This window comes from Marmota monax, unplaced genomic scaffold, assembly GCF_021218885.2.
Source record: "Marmota monax isolate L192 unplaced genomic scaffold, Marmota_monax_Labrador192_F-V1.1 WCK01_AAM20220418_F8-fsc00232, whole genome shotgun sequence".
Taxonomy (NCBI): Eukaryota; Metazoa; Chordata; class Mammalia; order Rodentia; family Sciuridae; genus Marmota; species Marmota monax.
Window position 1 is genome coordinate 1,792,450 of NW_026695232.1, and position 21,782 is coordinate 1,814,231.

The 21,782-nt window shown below is 33.4% G+C and overlaps 1 protein-coding gene across 3 annotated transcripts in view; it reads right to left on the reverse strand.

Moving 5' to 3' along the window:
- Positions 1-21,782, reverse strand: part of Rock1 (Rho associated coiled-coil containing protein kinase 1) — a 151,777-nt gene that overhangs the window by 48,778 nt on the left and 81,217 nt on the right. For 2 of the 3 annotated variants that reach the window (XM_046438523.2, XM_058577089.1), the window contains 6 exons: positions 21,354-21,414; positions 17,345-17,433; positions 13,738-13,786; positions 4,426-4,561; positions 2,632-2,723; positions 2,285-2,531 (listed from right to left, as the gene is read on the reverse strand). In XM_046438523.2, the coding sequence (XP_046294479.1) occupies positions 2,285-2,531; positions 2,632-2,723; positions 4,426-4,561; positions 13,738-13,786; positions 17,345-17,433; positions 21,354-21,414 (674 nt within the window). The remainder of the gene's footprint in view (positions 1-2,284; positions 2,532-2,631; positions 2,724-4,425; positions 4,562-13,737; positions 13,787-17,344; positions 17,434-21,353; positions 21,415-21,782) is intronic. The other variant, XM_046438524.2, reaches the window with a different exon arrangement.

Sequence of the window (21,782 nt, forward strand, 5' to 3'; positions counted from 1 at the left end):
TTATAGCAAAACAATTCACAAAACCAACTATGGAACCAGCCTGGGTGTCCATCAACAGATGAATAGATTAAAAAAATAGAAAATGTGGTGTATATATACACAATGGAGGGTTTTGTTTTGTTTTGTTTTGTATTTTAACCCAGGATTAAACCCAGGGGCACTGAGCCACATCCCTATCCTGTTTTATTTTTTATTTTGAGTCAGGGTCTCATTAAGTTGCTCAGGGCCTCACTAAACTTCTGAGGCTGGCTTTGAACTTGTGATCCTTTTGCCTCAGCCTCCCAAGCTTCTAGGATTATAGGCATGTGCCACCATGTCTGGCCACAATGGAGTTTTATTCACTATAAGAAAAATGAAATTATGTCATTTGTAGGAAAATGAATGGAACTAGAGACCATTATGTTAAGGGAAATAAGTCAAATTCAGAAGGTTAAGGGTTGTTATGTTTTCTCAGCTATTGGCTGAATGATATATGAACATGTAACAACAAATCCCATCATTGTGTACAACTATAATAGACCTATAAAAAATGTGGAAAAAAAAGCTTAGTCATAGCCGTGAGCAATGGTACATGCCTGTAATCCCAGCAGCTCAGAAGGCTGATAGGAGGTTCAAAACCCAGCCTCAGCAAAAACGAGGCGCTAGGCAACTCAGTGAGATCCTTTCTCTGAATAAAATCTACAAAATAGAGCTGTGGATGTGGATGTGGCTCGGTGGTTGAGTGATGCTGAGTTCAATCTCCAGTACCAAAAGAAAAAAAAAGCTTGGCCATAAACAGAAGATAGAAAATTTAAAAGAATGTTAGAACTTGAAGGATTTCTAGAGGTAATCTAATCATTCTCCTTGGTTTACAGATAGAGAAAGGAGATGAGATAGCTAATACACTGTACAAAAGGGCCTAGAAAAACTTGACTCAAGGAAGTTAAGTATGAGGCTTTCCTAAAACATGCAAAGAGGCTACTTTCTTGGTTATAGTCAGCTCTATTTTAAGCCTGGTGCCTGGGAAGTAAGATTTCACAATAATCCTTAGCTCTGAACCAATGAGAGATCCTATTTTCGTTTCCAAAGTTACAAAAACTGACCCTGACCTCTCTCCAAAGAATTATAGCTAATCATCAAACCCCATGAGACCCAAACTATGTTCCATCTGTGACTAAGGTTAAAACAGACTCCCCCCACCAACCAATTCTTTCCTTAGAGGTCTGTCAACTTCCATGTGTATCTGATTTGATTAGGTAGCATGGATGCTGCTACTAATAGCAATAAAAAAATTGAAAAAATATCTGAGAAGTGGGTAGAGCCAGGCATCTCTGAAATAAAACCAGATAGATGTTATTTACTATTATAAAACTATTGGCCTTTACATACTTTTATACTTGATCTTCTCCCTTTAAGATTCACAAATACTAGTATCTTTAGTCCCAACCTTCCAAGTATATAACTCTCTTTTTATAATGAGATTCTATTTCTGCAAATGAGTTTCTATGTCCACCTATAATACCTGAGGAATTCCCAGGATTTAACAGTGATAATCCTCTATGTATAGATTAGTCTCACTTTGAATAAGGCCTTTATAAATTAGTCAACTTTTTCAATTACATTTTCAGTTAACTTGGCTATAAATTGTAAAATATTCGCAGTACCCGCCTTACTAGAGTGCCTGTGAGAGTGTGGAGATTACAATGTGATAAAACTGTAGGCGGGCTGGGGATATGGCTTAAGCGGTAGCCCGCTCGCCTGGCATGCACGGGGGCGCTGGGTTCGATCCTCAACACCACATAAAAATAAAAAATAAAGATATTGTGTCCACCTAAAACTAAAAAATAAATATTAAAAAAAAAAAAACAAAAACTGTAGGCATTACCCTGCAAGAAAAAGAATGCTACTTGTTTCAGGTTTCACCATTTTCTACATGAAGGCATATGATTTAAAAAAAAAGTCTCATATTTTAAAAAATGATACCTTTTGTTATGTGTTTTTTAAAACAAAATAAAGAACAAATGTTGTATAATTAAACTTATTTGAGGAATCTAGAGTAGTCAAATTCATAGACACAGAAAGTAGAATGGTGGTTATACAGGGCCAAGGGGGAGGGGAAAACAGAGTTATTGTTTAATAAGTAGAGTTATAGTTTGAGATGATGAAAAAAGTTCTGAAGATGGATAGTGATGTTGGTTACACAACAATGGAAATATACTTAAAATCATTGAACTGTACACCTCAAATGGTTAAAATGGTTAATTTTATATTATATTAATTTTATCACAATAAGAAAAAATATTACCTTGAAGGTCTCCAATCATTTCAGAATCATGACCTCTGTCTCTTCGTTCAGCTTCCAATACAGCTTGTAGCTGGTAGTAATCCTTGTCTGTTTGTGACTTGGAATTCTCTAAAATTCTGTTTCTCTCCTGCAATTCTCTGTTCAGGGACTCTAGCTGGCTAATTGATATGCTCATCTCTGTATGACTCTTCCTTAATCTTACAGCTGTGTCTGACTCTGTCCTAAGCAAGTCATTGGCTTCTTCTAGCTATTTAAAAGAGAGAGAAAAAGAATTTTGAACAAAATATGATTATAATTATTTTAATTTACTATAATTTAAAAATAGGAACCTTATCTGAAAAACTTACCTGCTTTTGTAATTGTATCAGCTTCTCGTTTGTAAGCTGTGAATTCTGACTTACTTTCTTTAAGTCTTCCAACTGATCTTTTAATGTAGAAACTAGACAGTGAAAGGATATGTAAAGATTATAAACTTTTAATAGAGGAAACATAAATTGCTTTTTTTTAAAAATGACATTTATTCTTAGACCATAACAGTCAGCCAAACTAGGTCCATTCCCACTCCTAAAACCAAATTCCTGCTTGGATGTCCTAACATTTTAAATGCATCAAAAAGTATATCATCATTTTATAATTCCAGAGTACAAAAATGGATGTTTCCACTGTTGTAATATCTCAAATTCTGTTATTGCCTTAAAAAGATCTATTAGAGTAATGTTATAAAGCTAGTTTTATTATTTGTTTCTGAATAGTACAATTACTTGAATCATTTGAATAGTTCAGTATTTTTAAAATGGTATACAAAATTCAAAAGGCACTAAACGGTAAGTAATGTAGAATAAGTCTTCCTTCCTCCACATTATGTCTGCATCCTTTGTGTATCTCTTAACTGGTTCTTCTCCCCAGTAACAACTATTATGAATTATTGCATATGCTTTCTAGGATAGTCTACAAATTGATATCATAATATAAAACCATATACTTCTCTTGTTTTCACATGCATATCTACATAAATACATATACTTAATTTAAGCATATGTAAAAAAGCACTCATTAAAACACAAACCATCTATACTGTTGTCTTTTCAAGATATATCTTGGAAATCTTTTTATATAACAGTATATAAGGAAATACTTTATTCTTTTATAAGCTGCATACTATTTGATCATACAGATACACCAAAATTTATTAAATCATTGATTAAACTTACAATGTTTATAATTTTTTCAATTAAGCAATTCTATAATGAATAGCCTTGTGTATATAATAGATGGCACATATACATAAGTATATATGTAAAGTACAGTAGAAGTGAAATCACTCTATCAAAGGGTATAGGAAACCATTTTAAGTGTATTTTTAAGATTGGAATTCAAACATGAAATTCTAACTTAGGAGTTCTCAAACATGGCTGCTTGTTAACAGTGCCTGGGGAGTTTATAAAAAATACTGGTACTCCAGGTGTGGTAGCTAAGGCAGGAGGATCATGTTTTGAGGCCAGCCTCAGCTATGAAACCCTGTTGCAAAATAAAAAACAAAAAGGGCTGGGGACATGGTAGAGTAGAAAAGTGCCCTTGGGATCAATCCGTAGTGCCAAAAACACACACCAAAACAAAACAGAAAATACTGATGCCCAGGCCATATGTCTATATCAATTAAATTAGGATTTCTGAGGTTTACTCATCAGTATATTTTAAGGCTTCCAATAGATTTCAATATGCACACAATGACAACATCACTATTCTTGTTAAATACCACTTACAACTGACTTTAATATGTCATAAATTTACCTGGAGATATTTAGAACTGTAGTTTCATAAATGGGCATTAAATTTAAAACAACCTAATGATAAAGACCTATAGGAGAGTGTTAGAAATTACAGGGTCTAGAGGCATAGTTCAGTGACAGAGTGCTTGTCCAGAAATTCTAGCATTTTTTTTTTTTCCTTTAGTATTGGGAATTGAACCTAGGGGCACTCTACCACTGAGCCACATCCCTAACCCTTTTTACTTTTTCTTTTAAGAAGTTGATGAGGCTGGCCTCAAACTCGGTGATCTTCTAGTTCCACCTGCGGAGTCATGGGGATTACAGGCATGTGCCAGTCAAAATTCCAACATTTTTTAAAAAGTAGTAATTTACCTTCATTTTCTACATTTCTTCTCTTTTCATTTTCCTGTTCAGCTTTTCTTTGGTACTCATTAATTCTATGTTGTAGCAACATTTTTTCCTTCTCAATTTGAGACACTGTAGATTCTAGATTTCTTCTTTGATTCCCCTGAAATTATAATGACAAAAGTTACCACTACAATTAATAGTCCTTGTCATTTATGTTCTTAAAAAAAACAGATAAAAACTGAACATGGATTGTTTTTTTGCTTGATAATCAAATAGTACCTCCTTATAACTTTTTAATAACAGATGAAGCACACCTTATAAATAACAATCCTTATTTAAGCTAGATAAGTAAAATTCAGAATTCTGAATCCATGAACTTAAAATACAAATATATCTTACCTTTTCAGATCAAAAATTGCTGTATTAAAGGCACCTACACTGTATTATATTACAAATATTTTGGTTTGTTTACAATATTCAATTTAACTTATGAAAGAATCAGACAGTTATTAAATATTTGAACATTAATGCAAAGCTGAAATGGTTCCAAATGGTACAGAGGTCACCACTCCAAGTCACCTCATATCAATAATATTTTGCTTATCTTTTCTAAGATTCTTCATGTATCTACCTGCATTAAAAAGTAATCAGCTGGTTGTGGTGGCACACGCCTGTAATCCCGCAGCTGAGACAGGAGGACCATGAGCTGAAAGGCAGCCTCAGCAACAGCAAGGCACTAAGCAACTCAGTGAGACCCTGTTTCTAAATAAAATACAAAATAGTTCAATCCTGAATACCCCCCCCTCAAAAAAAAAAAAAGTAATCAAGGAAATACTTTAGAAAAAGAAACTACAAGGGGGAGTAGGGTGTTAAAGTAAAAATAGTCAAAATTTCACAACTTAAAAATTTATCTCCTGTTTCTGAATTACCACTTCTAGGATTATCTTATTTTTGACGCTTCATTTTTATCTTTAAGACTCTACATCAGGGAGACCTGTTTTATAGTATGTGTCTTCTCCAGGCTTTCCCATCTTTAATCAAAAACTACCTTTTAAGTGAGATGCTCTCGGAGAGATTATTGTAAAGGTGACACAGACCTATAAGGCTTTTCAATTTTTGAGATTTTATCATTTTAACTTTAAATCCATTTGAATTGTTGTGTGTACCAACAGTTCATTTCTTCTTCCATGGTACAGGTATACCAGAGTGTTTAATCATCCACCCATCATAGGATAGTTTCAATTTTCGGCTATAAGTAAAATTGCTATAAATAATAATATACAGGTTTTGTGAGAATATATAAAACTTTTCATTTTTCTGGAATAAAAGCCCAAGAGTACAATTGCTGAGTCACACGGGTGGCACATTTAGTTTTTTTAAGGAAATGTCCAAATGGTTTTCCAGAATGTCTACCATTTTACATTCTCATCTGCAATATACAAGTGACCCAGTTTCTCCACATTCTGTCAGTTTGGGTGTGATACAATTTTAAATTTCACTTGTCCTAATGGATAAAGAATGATAGTTCATGGTAGTTATTATTTGTTTATTGGTAAGCTTTGAGAGTTCTTTTAAAAGTCCTTTGTGAGATATATAGCTTGTAAATATTTTCCTTCAGTCTATAGCTTGTGATTTCTTCCTCTTTAATAGGGTCGTTTATAGAGCAACTGTTAATTTTGATTAAGTCCAATTGATTGAACTTTCCTTATATAGAACAAATCTGTGGTGTCATACCTAAGAATTATTCTAACTTACTGGTTCCAAAGATTTTGCCTTTATTTTTTCTTCTAGAAGTTTTATAATTTTATATTTACATTTAAATCTATGAATCATTGGGTGAATTTTTGCATAAGGTGTAAGATAGTAAGGTTCATATTCTTGCCTATAGGTATTTAACTGTTCTATTATCATTCGTTAAAAGACTATCATTCCTCCAATGATTTGCTTTTGCACTTTTGCCAAAAAGAAGTCAGCTATAATCATGTGGAGCTATTTCTTTGTTTTCTACTGTTCCACTAATCTATATAACCATTCTTTTTTTTGGCCCTGGGGATTGAACTCAGGGCACTTGAGCCACATTCCCATCCTATTTGTATTTTATTTAGAGACAGGGTATCACTGAGTTGCTTAGCACTTCACCATTGCTGAGCCTGGCTTTGAACTCTTGATCCTCCTGTCTCAGCCTCCTGAGCCGCTAAGATTACAGGCCTGTGCCACTGCACCCGGCTATATGCCTATTCTTAGTATCATGCAGTTCTGAACATCGTAGTTATGATTTTTCTAAATAAACCACCCTATCACATGTATAAAACGTCTAGACAGTTTTAATTATTCCTTTCTGTTCCTCCCTACTCTTGACTTATTATGAATGGGTGGGTATTGCATTCTATCCAATGATATGTCTGTATCAACTGATATAATCATTTTTCTTTAGTAACTAATATGATGAATTAAACTGATTTTCAAGTATTAAAATAAGCCTACATCTCTGAAATAAATCATGGTTGGGTTTACCTTTTTATATATCACTGAATTCTATTTTGATAAGACTTTTTGTGTTTGTATTCATAAGGGATAATGGTCTATAGTTTTCTCTGTAGTATGGTCTTTGGTTTTGGTATCATGTTAATATCAGCCTCATAAAACTAACTGGGAAGTGTTCTCTTACCTTTTGTGAGAAAGAGTACAGATTTGGTGTTTTCTTTTTTTTAATCCTATTTTTTGGTCTTAATTTATATCTGCTTTTTACCTTTTTATTATTTCTCCTATGCTAAATAAACTCACCCACCTGTAGACTTTTTTAAAATTTTTTAGTTGTTGATGGACCCATTGCCTCATACATGCTAGGCAAGCGCTGTATCACTGAGCTACAACCCCAACCCCAAATTTGGTGTTTCTTAAACCCTTGGCAGAATTCTCTAGTGAAATCACCTGTCATGGGGAATTTTCATTAGAGTTTTAAAATTATGATTTTGCTTTACATAACACTTATACAGGACTATTAAAATGATCTATTTTAGGGGCTGGAGTTGTGGCTCAGCGGTAGGGCACTCGCCTAGCATGTGTGAGAACCTGGGTTTGATCCTCAGCACCACATAAAAATAAATAAATAAAATAAAGGTATTGTGACCAACTACAACTAAAAAAATAAATTTAAAAAAATGATCTTTTTTACATTGTATGAGTTGTGGCATTTGTATTTTTCAGGGAGTTAATCCTACTTTATCTTAATTTCACACTTGTATTTAAAACTGTTCACAGTATCCCCATATTCCCTTTTCATATTCAGAGTCTATAATGATATGCTATTACTAATATTGGTAATTTGTGTCTTTTTTTGTCAGTCTTGCTAGAGGTTTATTCATTTTGTTGGTCTTTTTCAAACATTTTTTTTTTTTTTTTTTGGTCATTGATTTTCTCTGTTGTTTTTCTGTTTCCAATTTCACTGATCTCTACTTTAGTTACATTATGGATCTGGAATGTCCCCTAAAAGTTTGTGTCTTGAAGGCTTGGTCCCCAGTGAAGCAATGTTCAGATGTGGGGCATTTGGGAAATGACTGGATCCTAGGAGCTCTAACCTCATTAATGGGGGTAATCCACTGATGGAGTCACAGCTGGGAGGCAGTTCAAAGTGTGGGAGGTGGGACCAAGTTGAAGGAAATGGGTCCTTGGGGACTATATCTTTTCTCCAGCCGCTTTCCTCTCTCGGCTTCCTAGTTGTCATGAAGTGAGCAGCTCTGCTCCACTATGTTCTGCCTCACCCACAAGCCCACAGTTAATAGGACTAAGTGACTATGGACTGAAACCTGTGAAACTGTGAACTATCTGTACTCCTTAAAAGTTGTTTTTCTTACATATTTTGTCACAGAGGAAGAAAGCTGATTAACATTAACAGCTCTTATCCTTACTGTTCCTACCTTTCCATTGTTGTGGGTTTCTTTTTGTAGTTTGTTGAAGTAGGAGCTTTGATTATTGATTTGAGACTTTTCCTCTTTTCTAATGCAAACATTTAAGATTCATTTTCAGCACTATGTTAGTTGCACTTCACAAATTTTGATGTTGGATTTTCACTTCAATGCTCTTAGTATTTTTTTAAAATGAAGTTTGGAAGCCAGGCACAGTGGTGCATGCCTGTAATCCCAGTAGCTTGAGGGGCTGAGGCAGGAAGATTGTGAGTTCAAACCCAGCCTCAATCAGTAACTTAAGAGAGGCCCTAAGCAACTCAGCAAGACCCTGTTTCTAATAATATATAAAAAAGGGCTAGGGATATAGCTCGGTGGTTAAGCACCCCTGGGTTCAATCCCTGGTACAAAAAATAAAATAAAATGAAGTTTTGAGATATAATTAACATTGAATATAGTTTTTCATTTTCTTTGAGCTGATATCTTTGACCTAAGGTTTATTTAGAAATGTGCTGTTTGGTTTCTATGGGTTCACGGTTTTCCTATTATCTTTCTAGTTTGATTATATTTTGTTCAGAAAACACTATATGATATATTCAACTGTTTTAAATTGGTTTGCTTTCTAGTTCAAGATGTGGTATACTTGGGATGTGGTCCTTAAGCACTGAAAAGATTATATATTCTACTGTTGATGGGTAGAGGGTTCTATAAATGTCGAACAGACCCAGTGGCTGATGGTATGGTTGGATTCTCCTATATTTGTGATGATTCTCTGTCTAGAAAGAGGAGTTGAAATCTTCAACAATAATTGCAGATTTGTCTATTTCTCTTTCAGTTTTTACTTCAAGTATTTTGTAGCTCAACTGTTTGGTGTATAAACATTTAGAATTGCTGTGTCTTCTTGGTGGACTGATTATTTTTATCATTATGCGACATTTCTTTCTGCTCTAGGTGATTTTCTTTGAGCTTAAGTCTACTTTATTTGGTATTAATATTGCCAATTTCATTAGTATTTATATATCATTTTTGCTTACGTATTTATATATCTTTTTACTTTCAATTTACCTATGCTTTTATATTTGAAGTTTTTGTAGACAATATATTAAGTGTGGGATTTTTTTTAAAAAATGAATTTTAAGGGCTGGGATTGTAGCTCAGTAGCAGAGCACTTGCCTTGCACGTGTGAGGCAGTGGGTTCAATCCTCAGCACCACATAAAAATAAATAAATAAAATAAAGATATTGTGTCCATCTACAACTAAAAAAAATCTATAAAATTTTTTTAAAACCTCTGTTAATTGGTATCTATTTAATTTTCATTTGATGTAATATTAAGGTTAATTCTGCCATTTTTCTTTGATTTCTGCTTTTTATCAATTTTCTCTTTCCTGCTTTTTTGTGGGTTACTTGAATATATAACATACATTATTTTTTAAAGAAGAAAGGATCTGTGGAGATAAAATCTTTTATTTGTGGAGTTTTTTAGTGTATTTTCTGGTACAGATTTTTCACTGGATGCTTTAGATGTGTTGTTATATATAAATACCATTATATCACATTGTACTAGTGCTGACATCTTACCAATTCATGTAGAGTCTCATTACCTTCCTGTTTACAATCATCTTAAATATTTTCTTTACATACACGGAGAACTACATCAGACAGTCTTATAGTTTCTCTACAACTATCAAATACAACTAAAAAAAATTAGAAGGAAAATGTATTTCTGTAATTTTATTCTCTCTTCTTTTTTTCCTTATAATTCAAGATTCCTTCTTTTGTTATTTCCTTTTATTTGGGGAGGGAGTAGTACTGAGGATTAAACCCAGGGGACTCTACCACTGAGCTATACACCAGGTCTTTTTATTTTTATTTTGACACAGGGTCTCACTAAATTGCCCAGGCTGGCCTCAAACTTGTATTTTCTTGCTTCAGCCTCCTGAGTACCTAGGATTACAGATACAGATATGTGCCAGCCTATACACTTATCACTTCCTTTCTATTTAGAGAATTTTCTTTAGTCATTCTCTTAGGGAAAGTGTACTGGCAAGTTACTTAATTCCTCCCATCTGAGAAGTTCATTAATTTTCTTTTTTTTTTTTTTAGTTGTAGATGGACAAAACACCTTTATTTATTTTTTTATGTGGTGCTGGGAATCAAACCCAGTGCCTCACATATTCTAGGCAAGAGTTCTACAATGAGCTACAACTACAGCCCCCTTGATTTTTTTAAAATTCATTTGGGAAGAATATTTGAGCATAGAATTCCAGGTTCACAGGGTATATTTTTTTTTCCCCAGCACTTGAAAAACGTGTCACTTCCCTCTTGTCCTCATGGTTTCTGATAAGATATCTGCTTTTATGTGCATTGATTTTTCCCTTTTAAGTAAGGTGTCTCTTGCTAAGTTTCACATTTGCTCTGTCATTTGCTTTTAGAAGTTTTATTATGTCTAGGTGTAAACTATCTTTGGATTTATTCCTTTTGTGGTTTGTTAAGCTTCTTGTAGGCTGATGTCTTTTACATGTAGGTTCATGTCCTCTGCTATATTTGTGGAATTTTCAGTCATCATTCCTTCCCATCTCCTTTCTTCATTCTTTCAGTAATTCCAATGATAGAAATGTTAGAACTTTACTGTTACAGTTCTACATGCCCCTGAGGCTCAGTCACTTTTGTGTCCCATACATCTATTTTCTCTGTTGTTCAGACTAGAAAATTTTTATTGTTCTATCTTTAGGTTCTCTAACTCTTTCCTCTGTATTACTCTGCTGCTGACATCATTCATCAAGATTTTTATTTCAATTACTATAATATTTTTGGTTGGTTCTATTTTATATCATTCATCTACATCTTTGCTAATACTTTCTCTTTGCTGAAGCATTTTTTTTTAAATTTACTTCAAGTATGTTTGTAGTTGGTCACTGAAACATATATATGATTGTTCCTTTAAATCACTCTCAGATATTTATAACACTTGTGCCACCTTGGTGTTGGTATCTGACTTCTCTCATTCCAGTTGAGATGTTTCTAGTTCTGATTATGATGAACAATTTGCTATAAAAAGCTGGACATTTTTAATATTATCTTATAACATTCTGGATCTTAATTTGAATCTTCTACTTCCACTAGCTAAATCATGAAGTCAACCTAGGTGTTCATCAACAGATGAATGGACAAAGGAAATGTAATATGTATAGTCAATGGAGTTTTATTCAGCCACAGGGACAAAATTATGCAAGAAAACAGAACTGGAGATCATAGTTTTGCATGGAATAAGATTCAGAGAGAAAAGTATCATATTTTCTCATATGTGTAGAAACTAGAGGGAAAGAGGGAAAAAGAGATGGCATGAAAGTAGAAAGGTGACCATTAGAGTGGAGGGGTAGCAAAGGTAGGAAGGAGAGGGTGGATGGATATTAGAGATTGAGATTGATCAAACTGTGTTTTTATGTATATGTGAATATGCCACAATAAATCTCATCCTTCTGCATAATTAAGATGAAATACATAAATAAAATGCCTGTTTCAGGACGCCTTTCTGTCACTATTCTGGTAGGATTAAGGAAGTGCTACTTTATTTCTGCCAGGTGAAAATAGATAACCAGATTTTGCACTTAGCTTCTATTGATACCCAAAGTTTGTATGTGTGTGTGTGTGTGGGGGGGTGCTGATCTTCATTACCGCTGGATGACAATGGGAGTTCTAGCACTCCATCAATTACATGCCTGACAGAGGGGAATACCTTATTACTATTTCTTAGGTGGACTACACAGTTACTGTTGTGGAGAAGGCTTGGCATTTTCAGTGGTGAAAGTTCTGACTTTCTACCATGCCTCTTCTGGCAAACACCCCAGAAAATAGTGGGAGGGGTGCCATGCCATTACAGGTAGCTGTAAGTGGAAATCTGGATTTTCCTCATGGCCTCTGCTACACTGTCTGTGGAGAAGGAGGAGGTTAGTTACCTCACATTGGGGATGAATATCCCTTTACTAGGCTTTCTTTGATATTAGCTCATCTGAGGCTGTGGTATATTACAGCACAGAGGAGGTGGGAGTCTAGGCTTCTCACTTAGCTTTTGCTGGTGGGGGGTGGGGCTACATTTTTCCATGCCATTTGCCTGAGTAGAGCAGTAATTGTGTAAGTTTTCTGACTTCCTAACCTACTCCTTTTTTGGTCCTTAAGTTAGGGAAAGGCTTTTCTTAGGGTTTTTGTCTGTGCTGTTGGCATTTCTAGGTTGCTGCCATCTCCAGTAAGCAATCTGAGATACATGTGCAGCAAAAAGAGAGCCCGGAGTATTCATTCCTGTGTTGTTTTTCAAGACCCAAGTACCTAATTTACCTGGTCAGCCTTCTTCTTTCCACCTTTCAGAATACTTTTTTACATTTGCTTTGTATTTAATATCTATGGATTTTAGCTGTACTTAGCAGGAAGAATAGGGAAAAGTACTTTCATGGTGTTTTTCCCATAAGTAGGACTATTCTAATTTATAATTAAGATTTCCCTCTCTATCTTTAATTTGGAAAAAGGAATGACAAATCTAACAATCTAAATTTTATCTGTTTTAAAAATGAAATAAAATAAAAAGTGAAAGATATTCAAAAAGGATCCCTTAAACACTAAGAGTAAAAAATACAGTGCAAAGGCTAAGTACATACTGCCCAATGGCCAACTGGTAAAATATTACTAAAATCTTCACAGATGACTGACTGACTACATGTACATACAAAGCTACAAATGAAAGAGGATAAACCCGTGACAGATACCATTTCTTAGTAAAAATAGAGAGGTTAAATCTAAAAAGGACAAGAAAAGTAATATACTAAAGAAAGACTACAGATAGTCTTCCTTTCAAGGGACTCTTCACATACACAGTAGAAAGATATCTACAAGGAGACTAAGAGGAAAGAAAATGTATTACATATTTACAAATATTAAAATCATCCTATTATCAGAGAAGTTTATGCTATGTTTCTCTAATAAAACCATCCTAGTAGGTAATCATGGAAAACATGAATAATTCCAAAATCAATGTACTTCCCATTTGACCACATGTAATTATGTTAATATCAATCCTTTAAAAATATTTTAAATTAGATTCCTTCCTCATTCCTATTTGTCTCTTCCTGATATAGTTCTAGATTCAATTTCTGATCTCTAACTTCTCTTCCTTCTTTTCATTTTTCAACTTTAAGGACTTTTGAACTAAATTTTATATTCTAAAATTTCAAAATGGTCATAGAATAAAATTGTACAAAGGAAACTTAAAAGTATAAACTGCACTACTTGAACCTGCAACTCCAAAGGCTTTCATCTTAATTCTCTAGTTGCGTTTTGTGTTTCAACTATGTAGTTCAAATGCAATTATCTCAGAAAATAAAACAATCTAAAAATGGGAACAATCTCAAAAAGGAAAACCTGTTTAATAAACAAAAATGTACCTCTTCATCCAATTCTTTCATTATCTTGTCTAGTTTTATATTTGAAGTTCTGTAAAAACAAAAGCAATACAGATTAGAAATATATTGTTTATTGCCCAGAGTTGAAAATCTATATATACGAATTTTTTTTTAATTATTTATTTTTTAGTTTTAGGTGGACACAATATCTTTATTTTATTTTTATGTGGTGCTAATAATCGAACCCAGTGCCCCACGCATGCTAGGTGAGCACGCTACCACTTGAGCCACATCCTTAACCCCATATACCTTACTTTTTCACAACTAGGGTTTCTTAATCTTTTTCGGTGCCATGAACTTCTTTGGCACTCTGGTGAAGTCTATGGCCTTTTTCAGAATAGTAATTTTAAAAACATAAAAAATACAGAAGATTAAAAGAAGCCAATTATATTGATATACAGTTATAAATTCTTAAAAGCAAATGTATATGCTTTTCATTACTATATGAAATCACAAGGTCTAGTAGCAGTAATTTCAAGGTAGTAATATTCAGAGATTAACTAATAACTTTAATATAGGAAAATATCTGTGATTTTTATTAGTAATAAAAAGCTCACAGCTACTGCTTATTAACTTTATTGTTGCCTTTGAACAGAATTTAAAAATGATAAATGCCAGTTATAAGTTAGGGAAAATATTCACTTTTTCTCATCCATCTTTAAGGACCTTGAATTTTATCCAGGAGAATTTTATAAATCCCAGAGTAAATGACACTACCTAGAAATCATCCTTGACTCATTTTTCTCCTTTACTCCCATCTAGTTTGATAAATATCAAGTGCTGCAAATTAACTAGATAGTTCTTTTTAAAAATTATATTTATGTACACTTTCTTCCCTTTTTTTTTTTTTTGTGGTGCTCTGTGTGGATTGAAGCCAGGGCCTCATATATGCTAGACAAGTACTATACCACGCAGCCACATCCCCAGTCTGATGTATTATTAAAAAAAAAAAAAATACACACACACATCTTTATCTTCTTGGTTTAATAACTTTCAAAGGGTTGGCTGGGTGAGGTGGGACATGCCTGTAATCACAGTGGCTCGGGAGGCTGAGGTACTAAGCAACTCAGTGAGACCTATCTCTAAATAAAATACAAAAAAATAGGGCTAGGGATGTGGCTGCAGTGGTTGAGTGCCCCGGAGTTCAATCCCAGGTATGAAACAAACAAAAAACTCCAAAGTGTTTCTATCAGACTTAGGATAATTTCCAAGTTTCTAAGCTTGTCAGAAACAAAGTCCTGGGGAAGGGGTTGTAGCTTACTGGTTGAGTGCTTGCCTCGCATGCATGAGGCACCAGGTTTGAGCCTCAGCACCACATAAAAGAAATAAATAAATAAACAAAGAAAGGTTTAAAAAAAAAAAAGTCCCTCAAGATCTAGACCTTGCCAACCTCCCCAGCCTAATTTCAGCCTTTTTTTTCCCCCTTCAAATGTTACTACCTAATCAATCTCTCTTACATCAAGGCCTTCACAGATACGTATTCCCTGGATCCTAACAAATCCTTCTATTCTTTCTTAGTATTTCCCATTGAACCTTCTGGTTCCAGTTTTTCTAATCTACAACAAAATAGTGGGTTATCTCCTAATGTATACTTGTATCATTTTCTTCTCTCTCCACCTTACCACATACCATACTAATTACTACCTTTGTATCTTCATTGTTGATTACAAGCTCCATGTGAAGAGGGTCTATTTCTTGTTTTAGTCAGGATTGCACTGCTGGCAAGCACATTATCTGATACAAATTGACATTTTTTTTTTTTAATTAAACTGGTTTGAATGTGCAGAATTAGATTAGAATTAGTTTTGACTTTATCTATATGTGGTGGTAGTTGGGGAAAATTTCTAGATAAAATTTATTTCTAGCCTGCCCACTTAGAACCAACCAAATTCTTCCAGTTCCTGGAAGGGTAAAAGGCTAAAAGTAGGACAGGGAAAGACAATCTAAAAACAACCAGCTATAGCCTCAGTAATTTAGCAAGGCCCTCAGCAACTTGGCAAGATCCTGTCTCAAAATAAAAAATAAAAAAGGGTTGGGATGGGCTGGGGTTGTGGCTCAGTCAGTGGTAGAGTGCTTGCCTAGCACACATGAGGCCCTGGCTTTGATCTTCAGCTCCATTTATAAATGAAATAAAGATATTGTGTCCACCTACAACTAAAAAAATAAATTAAAAAAAAAAAGGGTTGGGATGAACGGGTTGGGATGTAGTTCAGTGGTAAAATGCACCTGGGTTCAATTCCTGGTACCAAAATAAACAAACAAAAAAAGCTACATTTTTGTGGAATAAAGCTCTAATGGATATGTGAGAAAAGAAACAGGATAAAACATTTGAATGCTCATGAGAAAATAAATGTAAGCAAATATTAATTTACAATTCTCAGCATTAAGTCTTTAAAATTAAAAACTATTCATCAGGGATGGGGTTGTGGCTCAGTGGTAGAGTGCTTGCCTAGCATGTGCCAGGCCCTGGGTTTGATTCTTAGCACCACATGAAAGTAAATAAATAAATAAAACCAAAGGTATTGTGCCCAACTACAACTAAAAAAATAAATATTTTTAAAAAAATTATTCACCAATATGTAATTTAAAAAGTTCTTATCACATTTTAATTCCATTTTCTTGAGAGTACACCTTTTCACATGATTATCAGCCATTTTGGTTATTCTATTTCTTCCTCAAATTGATGCCAATCACTACTACTAACTTCAACACTCATTCAACAGTTTCTCCATTTCCTCCCTTTATTTCTATATTATATACTTAGAAATTCCTTCCAAATTCTGGGATCAGTTGATTGCTTATTTATAGTGCTTTTACTTTTTTTTTTTTTTTTAAGTTTATATTATACACTTAACAATCTACCAGGGATGGTATACAGTGAGAATTTTACCTGTTTCCTACTTCTCTATAGCTATCTGGTCACAACACTGAGTATTTATAATTTCATTTGTTGAATATTTAATCTATGTTACCTTTATATTTCATTTATTCAATACTGTTCACAAATGACATAATTATAAAAAGTTATTGCTTGTAATTATAAAAAAATATTGCTATTAATAAGAAATAGCATTATGCTAAGTTATTTTAAAATAATAACATTTGATCATCCATTATTTCATAAATATATATGCTATTAGAATTTGATGCAGGTGAAAAAATTCTGAGTTACTGCTCTAAGGAATCACAGTGGAAATCAACGACTGCATCAAAATTTAGTGAATTTTAAACATCAACACTTCACATTTTATAAAGTAATTTATTTAATGTAAACTAATTTGCTCTTTCAGTTAGCTAATTAAAATGAGAGAAAAAAGTAAAGGATCAGGTTATTAACTGAATTAGAACTATACATATTTTTAAGAAGGAAGACTACCAGAAACAAATGAACTTTAATAGTTTGAGGAAAGTACATTTACAACTAAAAGCCAACATCAATGTTATTTTTTTATTCTAGCTAAGACATTCTTCATGGAGGTGTATCAGTAGCAACTTTAATATTCATCTACTTTTGAGTGTTTATGAGTATGAGCTTTAAAGTATTTGCTATATACAACTATTAACATGAAAAACATAATTATATTCTTACCTGCACTTCTGCTCCATTTCATCTTTTAACTGTATTTCATTATGCAGCTGTTCTTCTAGCTTATAAATTGTTTTTTGCAAACTTTCCTGCTTTAATTGAAAAACAAATCCATCTCATTCAACTAATAATATGGATAGAGAAATTAAGAATAACAAGTTTATGGTACCATTTTACATCTGTTTAGGAAATAATTAATCTTATCACTTTCTATTAATTATTATTACTTTAAAAAGTATTTTCTCAATATTTACTTGTATCTCAGTACTGTACTATGTGTCAGTAACACAAAAATTTAAAAATGGTCTGGCTCCTGTTCTCATAAAGCTAATGATGTCCCTGTTCTCATTAAGGTAATGGTGCATAAAGAAATGGGAAGTGATTTAAACATTATACAATGTTTATATATATTGAAACATTAAATGGCATTTCATTAATATGTACAATCTTAATTATTTAATATATCCATTAAGCACCCACAATGAGCCAGGTGCAATAGCACACACCTATAATCCCAGCAGCTCAGGAGGCTGAGTAAGGAGGCACGAGTTCAAAGCCAGTCTCAGCAAAAGCGAGGCCGCTAAGCAACTCAGTGAGACCCTGTCTCAATAAAATACAAAATAGGGCTGGGGATGTGGCTCAGTGGTTGAGTGCCCCTGAGTTCAATCCCTGGTACCAAAAAAAAAAAAAAAAAAAAAAGCCACAATGACCCAAAGATATGTACAAAATATGAAAATATGAATCCATGGTAGGTGATAATATAGTATTCTGAAGGACAGAAGGGTGAGTGACTTCTAATTCTGCCAGAAATATGCAATGTTTGAAGTAATACCAAAAACATGAGAAAAAATTACCCAGAAGAGACGGTAGTAGAAAGAAGATATTTCAGCCAGAATGAACATACAAGCCAAAAGTAGAGGTAGAAGAAAATAAATTTGGGAAATGGGAAGAAATCAGATATGGCAGAGTTTAGCATACAAGAGGGAAAATAACTCTTATCAAACCTGACAAGTATGGGACCATGATTCCTTGATTGGAAACTTTAACCTATAAGCAATATATGACATAACATTGGCATCTCAGAAACCAAACTTCAATAATAAGGTAGATTAAAGGGAAGTGAAATTCTAGAAAGAACAACAAGTTAACAGGCTATTGAAAAAGTTCCAGTAAGAGTGAATATTGATCTGATATAAAGAAGAGATTATAGTTATGAAGAGGAAGAAATGGATAAATCTCAATTAGAAAGCAGATTTATGACCTCAAAAATAATTAGAAATGAGAGAGAACATATATAGTACCATTATGAAAAACAAGAAACACAAAAGTTATTGCTGGGAGGGCATGAAAGAGAAAAATTGTGTTTAGCTTTAGCCTTATTAGAGAGGCCAGAGATGTATCCAAAAGAGACGAGTTTTTATATAAAGCTTTGAGGAAGAAGGTAGATATACAAGAGAATACCAATAGAAATGAGCAGAGACAAGATCACAACTCTGGGAAACATTTAATAATTGAGTAGAGGAATGAAAATAAAATTCAAGGATGCAGGGCTGGGGGTATATAGCTCAGTGGTAGAGTGCTTGCCTAGCATGTGTGAGGCCCTTAGTTTGAACCTCCACATAAAAGTAAATAAACAAAAAAAGGTATTGTGTCCATTACAATTAAAATAAATAAATTTTAAAAAATCAAAGATGGGAGGAAAGGAAGGAAATAAAGGAAACATGAAAGAATTATAAAAGCTTAAAGTTTCAAAGAAGAAAGAGTAGTCAATATCAAATACAGCAAAAAAAATTATTCATCACATTTGGCAACTGCAAAGTTGTTAGAATTTTAACTAAAACACTTGCAAGGAAAAGTTGAGAATTAAATTAGTTGATTTCTGTACTTAGTTCCCTCTGTTCTTACCAGAGCAAAAGATAAAAAAGCAGCCACTGACAGTAACTTACAGCAATCACCACTGAACAGAATCAGCCCGAAAGATAAATCCTTTGAATATTTCTGAAGTCTTTTTGTTGTTGTTGTTGTTTTTCTTTTTAGTTAAACATGACAGTAGAGTATCTTCTGATGTTTATATAAACATGTAGTACATCTTCTTCTAATTAGGATCCCAGTATTGTGGTTATGCATGATGTAGAGATTCACTATGACATATTCACATATGTACATAGGAAAGGTATGTCCGAATCATTCCACTGTCTTTTCTATTCCTGTCTCTGCTCCCTTCCCTTCCATTCCCTGAAATCTAATGTACTTTTAATCATACAATGCTGTGAGAGCTGGGTTACAGCAAGGCCTTAATATTACCTTCCCTAGATCAAAAGTGCTTTTATTTTAATGACATCTGAGCCCCAAAGCCTTGTGAGCTATATAACTTACTTGCGAGCTCTTTGTGATGAAAATTTAAAAGAGAAACAAGTAACTCACACAGTTCTTTCCTCTTTTTCTCACCTTCTCTTTCTACATTTAAAACTAAATACATCAGAGAAAGAGAAGAACTGTACCAGCTTCTAAAAAATGTTGTTACTTCTCTAATCCTCTGGTAAGCTCAGGCTGGGGTTCTAGCTCAGTGGTAGAGTGCTTGCCTCATATGTGTGAGGCCCTGGGTTTGATCCTCAGCACCACATAAAAATAAACAAACAAACAATACAGATATTGTGTCCATTTACAACCTAAAAAATATATTTAAAAAAACATGTAGGCTATAGTACAGTGTTTAAGGAATGTTTTAAGGATGGTCAAATGATTATTCCTGATTTTTTTTCCAGAAAAGTCCTAGTTAACACGAAAGAATTTCCTCAAATGTAAACAAATAAGAGTTTTTAAAATACAACAAAACCTCTCTCATGAACATGAACCATAAGAGCAACAGAAGAACTCACAATTAAAATGTACTTACTAGAGTAATTTAAATCCCAGTGGAAAAATTAAATGGTGCTTATTCTCCATTTCCCCAACAACCTTCTAGTCTTGAAGATCTATCCTCTGTTCATCTTTGCCTTAAAATCTGCAAACTGTAATACTCTGTTGCCCTATCATTTTGAAGTTGGTTTCAAACCATGGGAGAGACCAACAGGAAATCAGAGGGTAGAGAAATGAAGTATCCATTTCTCCATATCCTTCTGGCTTTACCATAGCTTTGGAAGTGTTTTATGTTCCTCTTCTATGATGTTAGGCTTTCTCTGAGCTACCACTACAGGATTTTCTCTTTGCCTCAACTATGGGAGCAATGGCTTCACACTGTTTTTAACCAACGCTGATGTTCACAATGTAACAGTACTTCCATTAAAACTTCATTTAATGAATTCATGAACAAAGTGTGATTAAAATACTTGCTAGGATAAGATTCAGCCTTACAAAGAAAAGGATATTGTGATATATACCACAACAACTTAAAGAATTATGCTAAAAAAATAAGCCAGTCACAGAAGGATAAATATTGTGTAATTCCAGGAGGTAAATAATCAAATTTATTGAAACAGAAAGTAGAATAATAGTTATAAGGGCCTGGAAGAAGAGTGAAATGGGGAGTTTTTTTTTTTTTTTTCAGGGTACAGAATTTAAGTTTGAGATACGAAAAAGTTCTAGAGAAGGATAGTGGATGGTTGCACAATTCTGTGAATGTTCTTAATGTCTCTGAACTGTATACACTTAAAATATAGTTAAAATGGTAAATTTTATGTTATAATTACTTTACTAATACAAAAATATCTTCATTTAAATCTTCCATGTCTAGACCCTTAGTGATGAAATACTTATATTACTGATTTCAAAGATTAAAAAGACAACTATTGTCAATCTGTGTAGCAATTTAGTTTACTGTCTTTACATAAATTATTTCATTTGATATTCAGAAAAATTCATATCAGAAAGGAAACAAGAGATAAAAATTGCCAGAAAAATCTAAGTGCAATAACCACTCATTCATAAGCAACACATAAGCTTACTCAATACCACACACAGAAATACATGATACGTAAAACAATTTTTAAAAAGCAAATAAGAAAATACCTACCAAGCTTTTATCCACATTGGAACTGGTTCTGTTATCATTAGGATTTGCAGAAGGTAAGTATCTGGGGGAAAGGAGTTTAAAAAGAAAAGAAACAAAACAACCCACCTTAATATCCAATAACAACCAATAACAAATACTATATGCTTATTTTATGTTCAGTATTTTACTAGCTATGTTTATAAAAAAATTAGGCACAAGTACATATTTTTATTTTAGAAATGATACATAATTAAATGAAATCCCAGTTAGGTCTATAATCATATGACTTGCTTGCTATTCCTGCTACAAAACATGTGACTATTTCAAGGAAGACAAATAAAAAATATAAATAGTCTTAAATTAGTTGAAATCAGGTTTTCTTGGCCATAAGAGCAAGTTGCAATAGGTTTGCCACCAACAGTAACTAAAAGTGATTCCAATTTTAGAGCC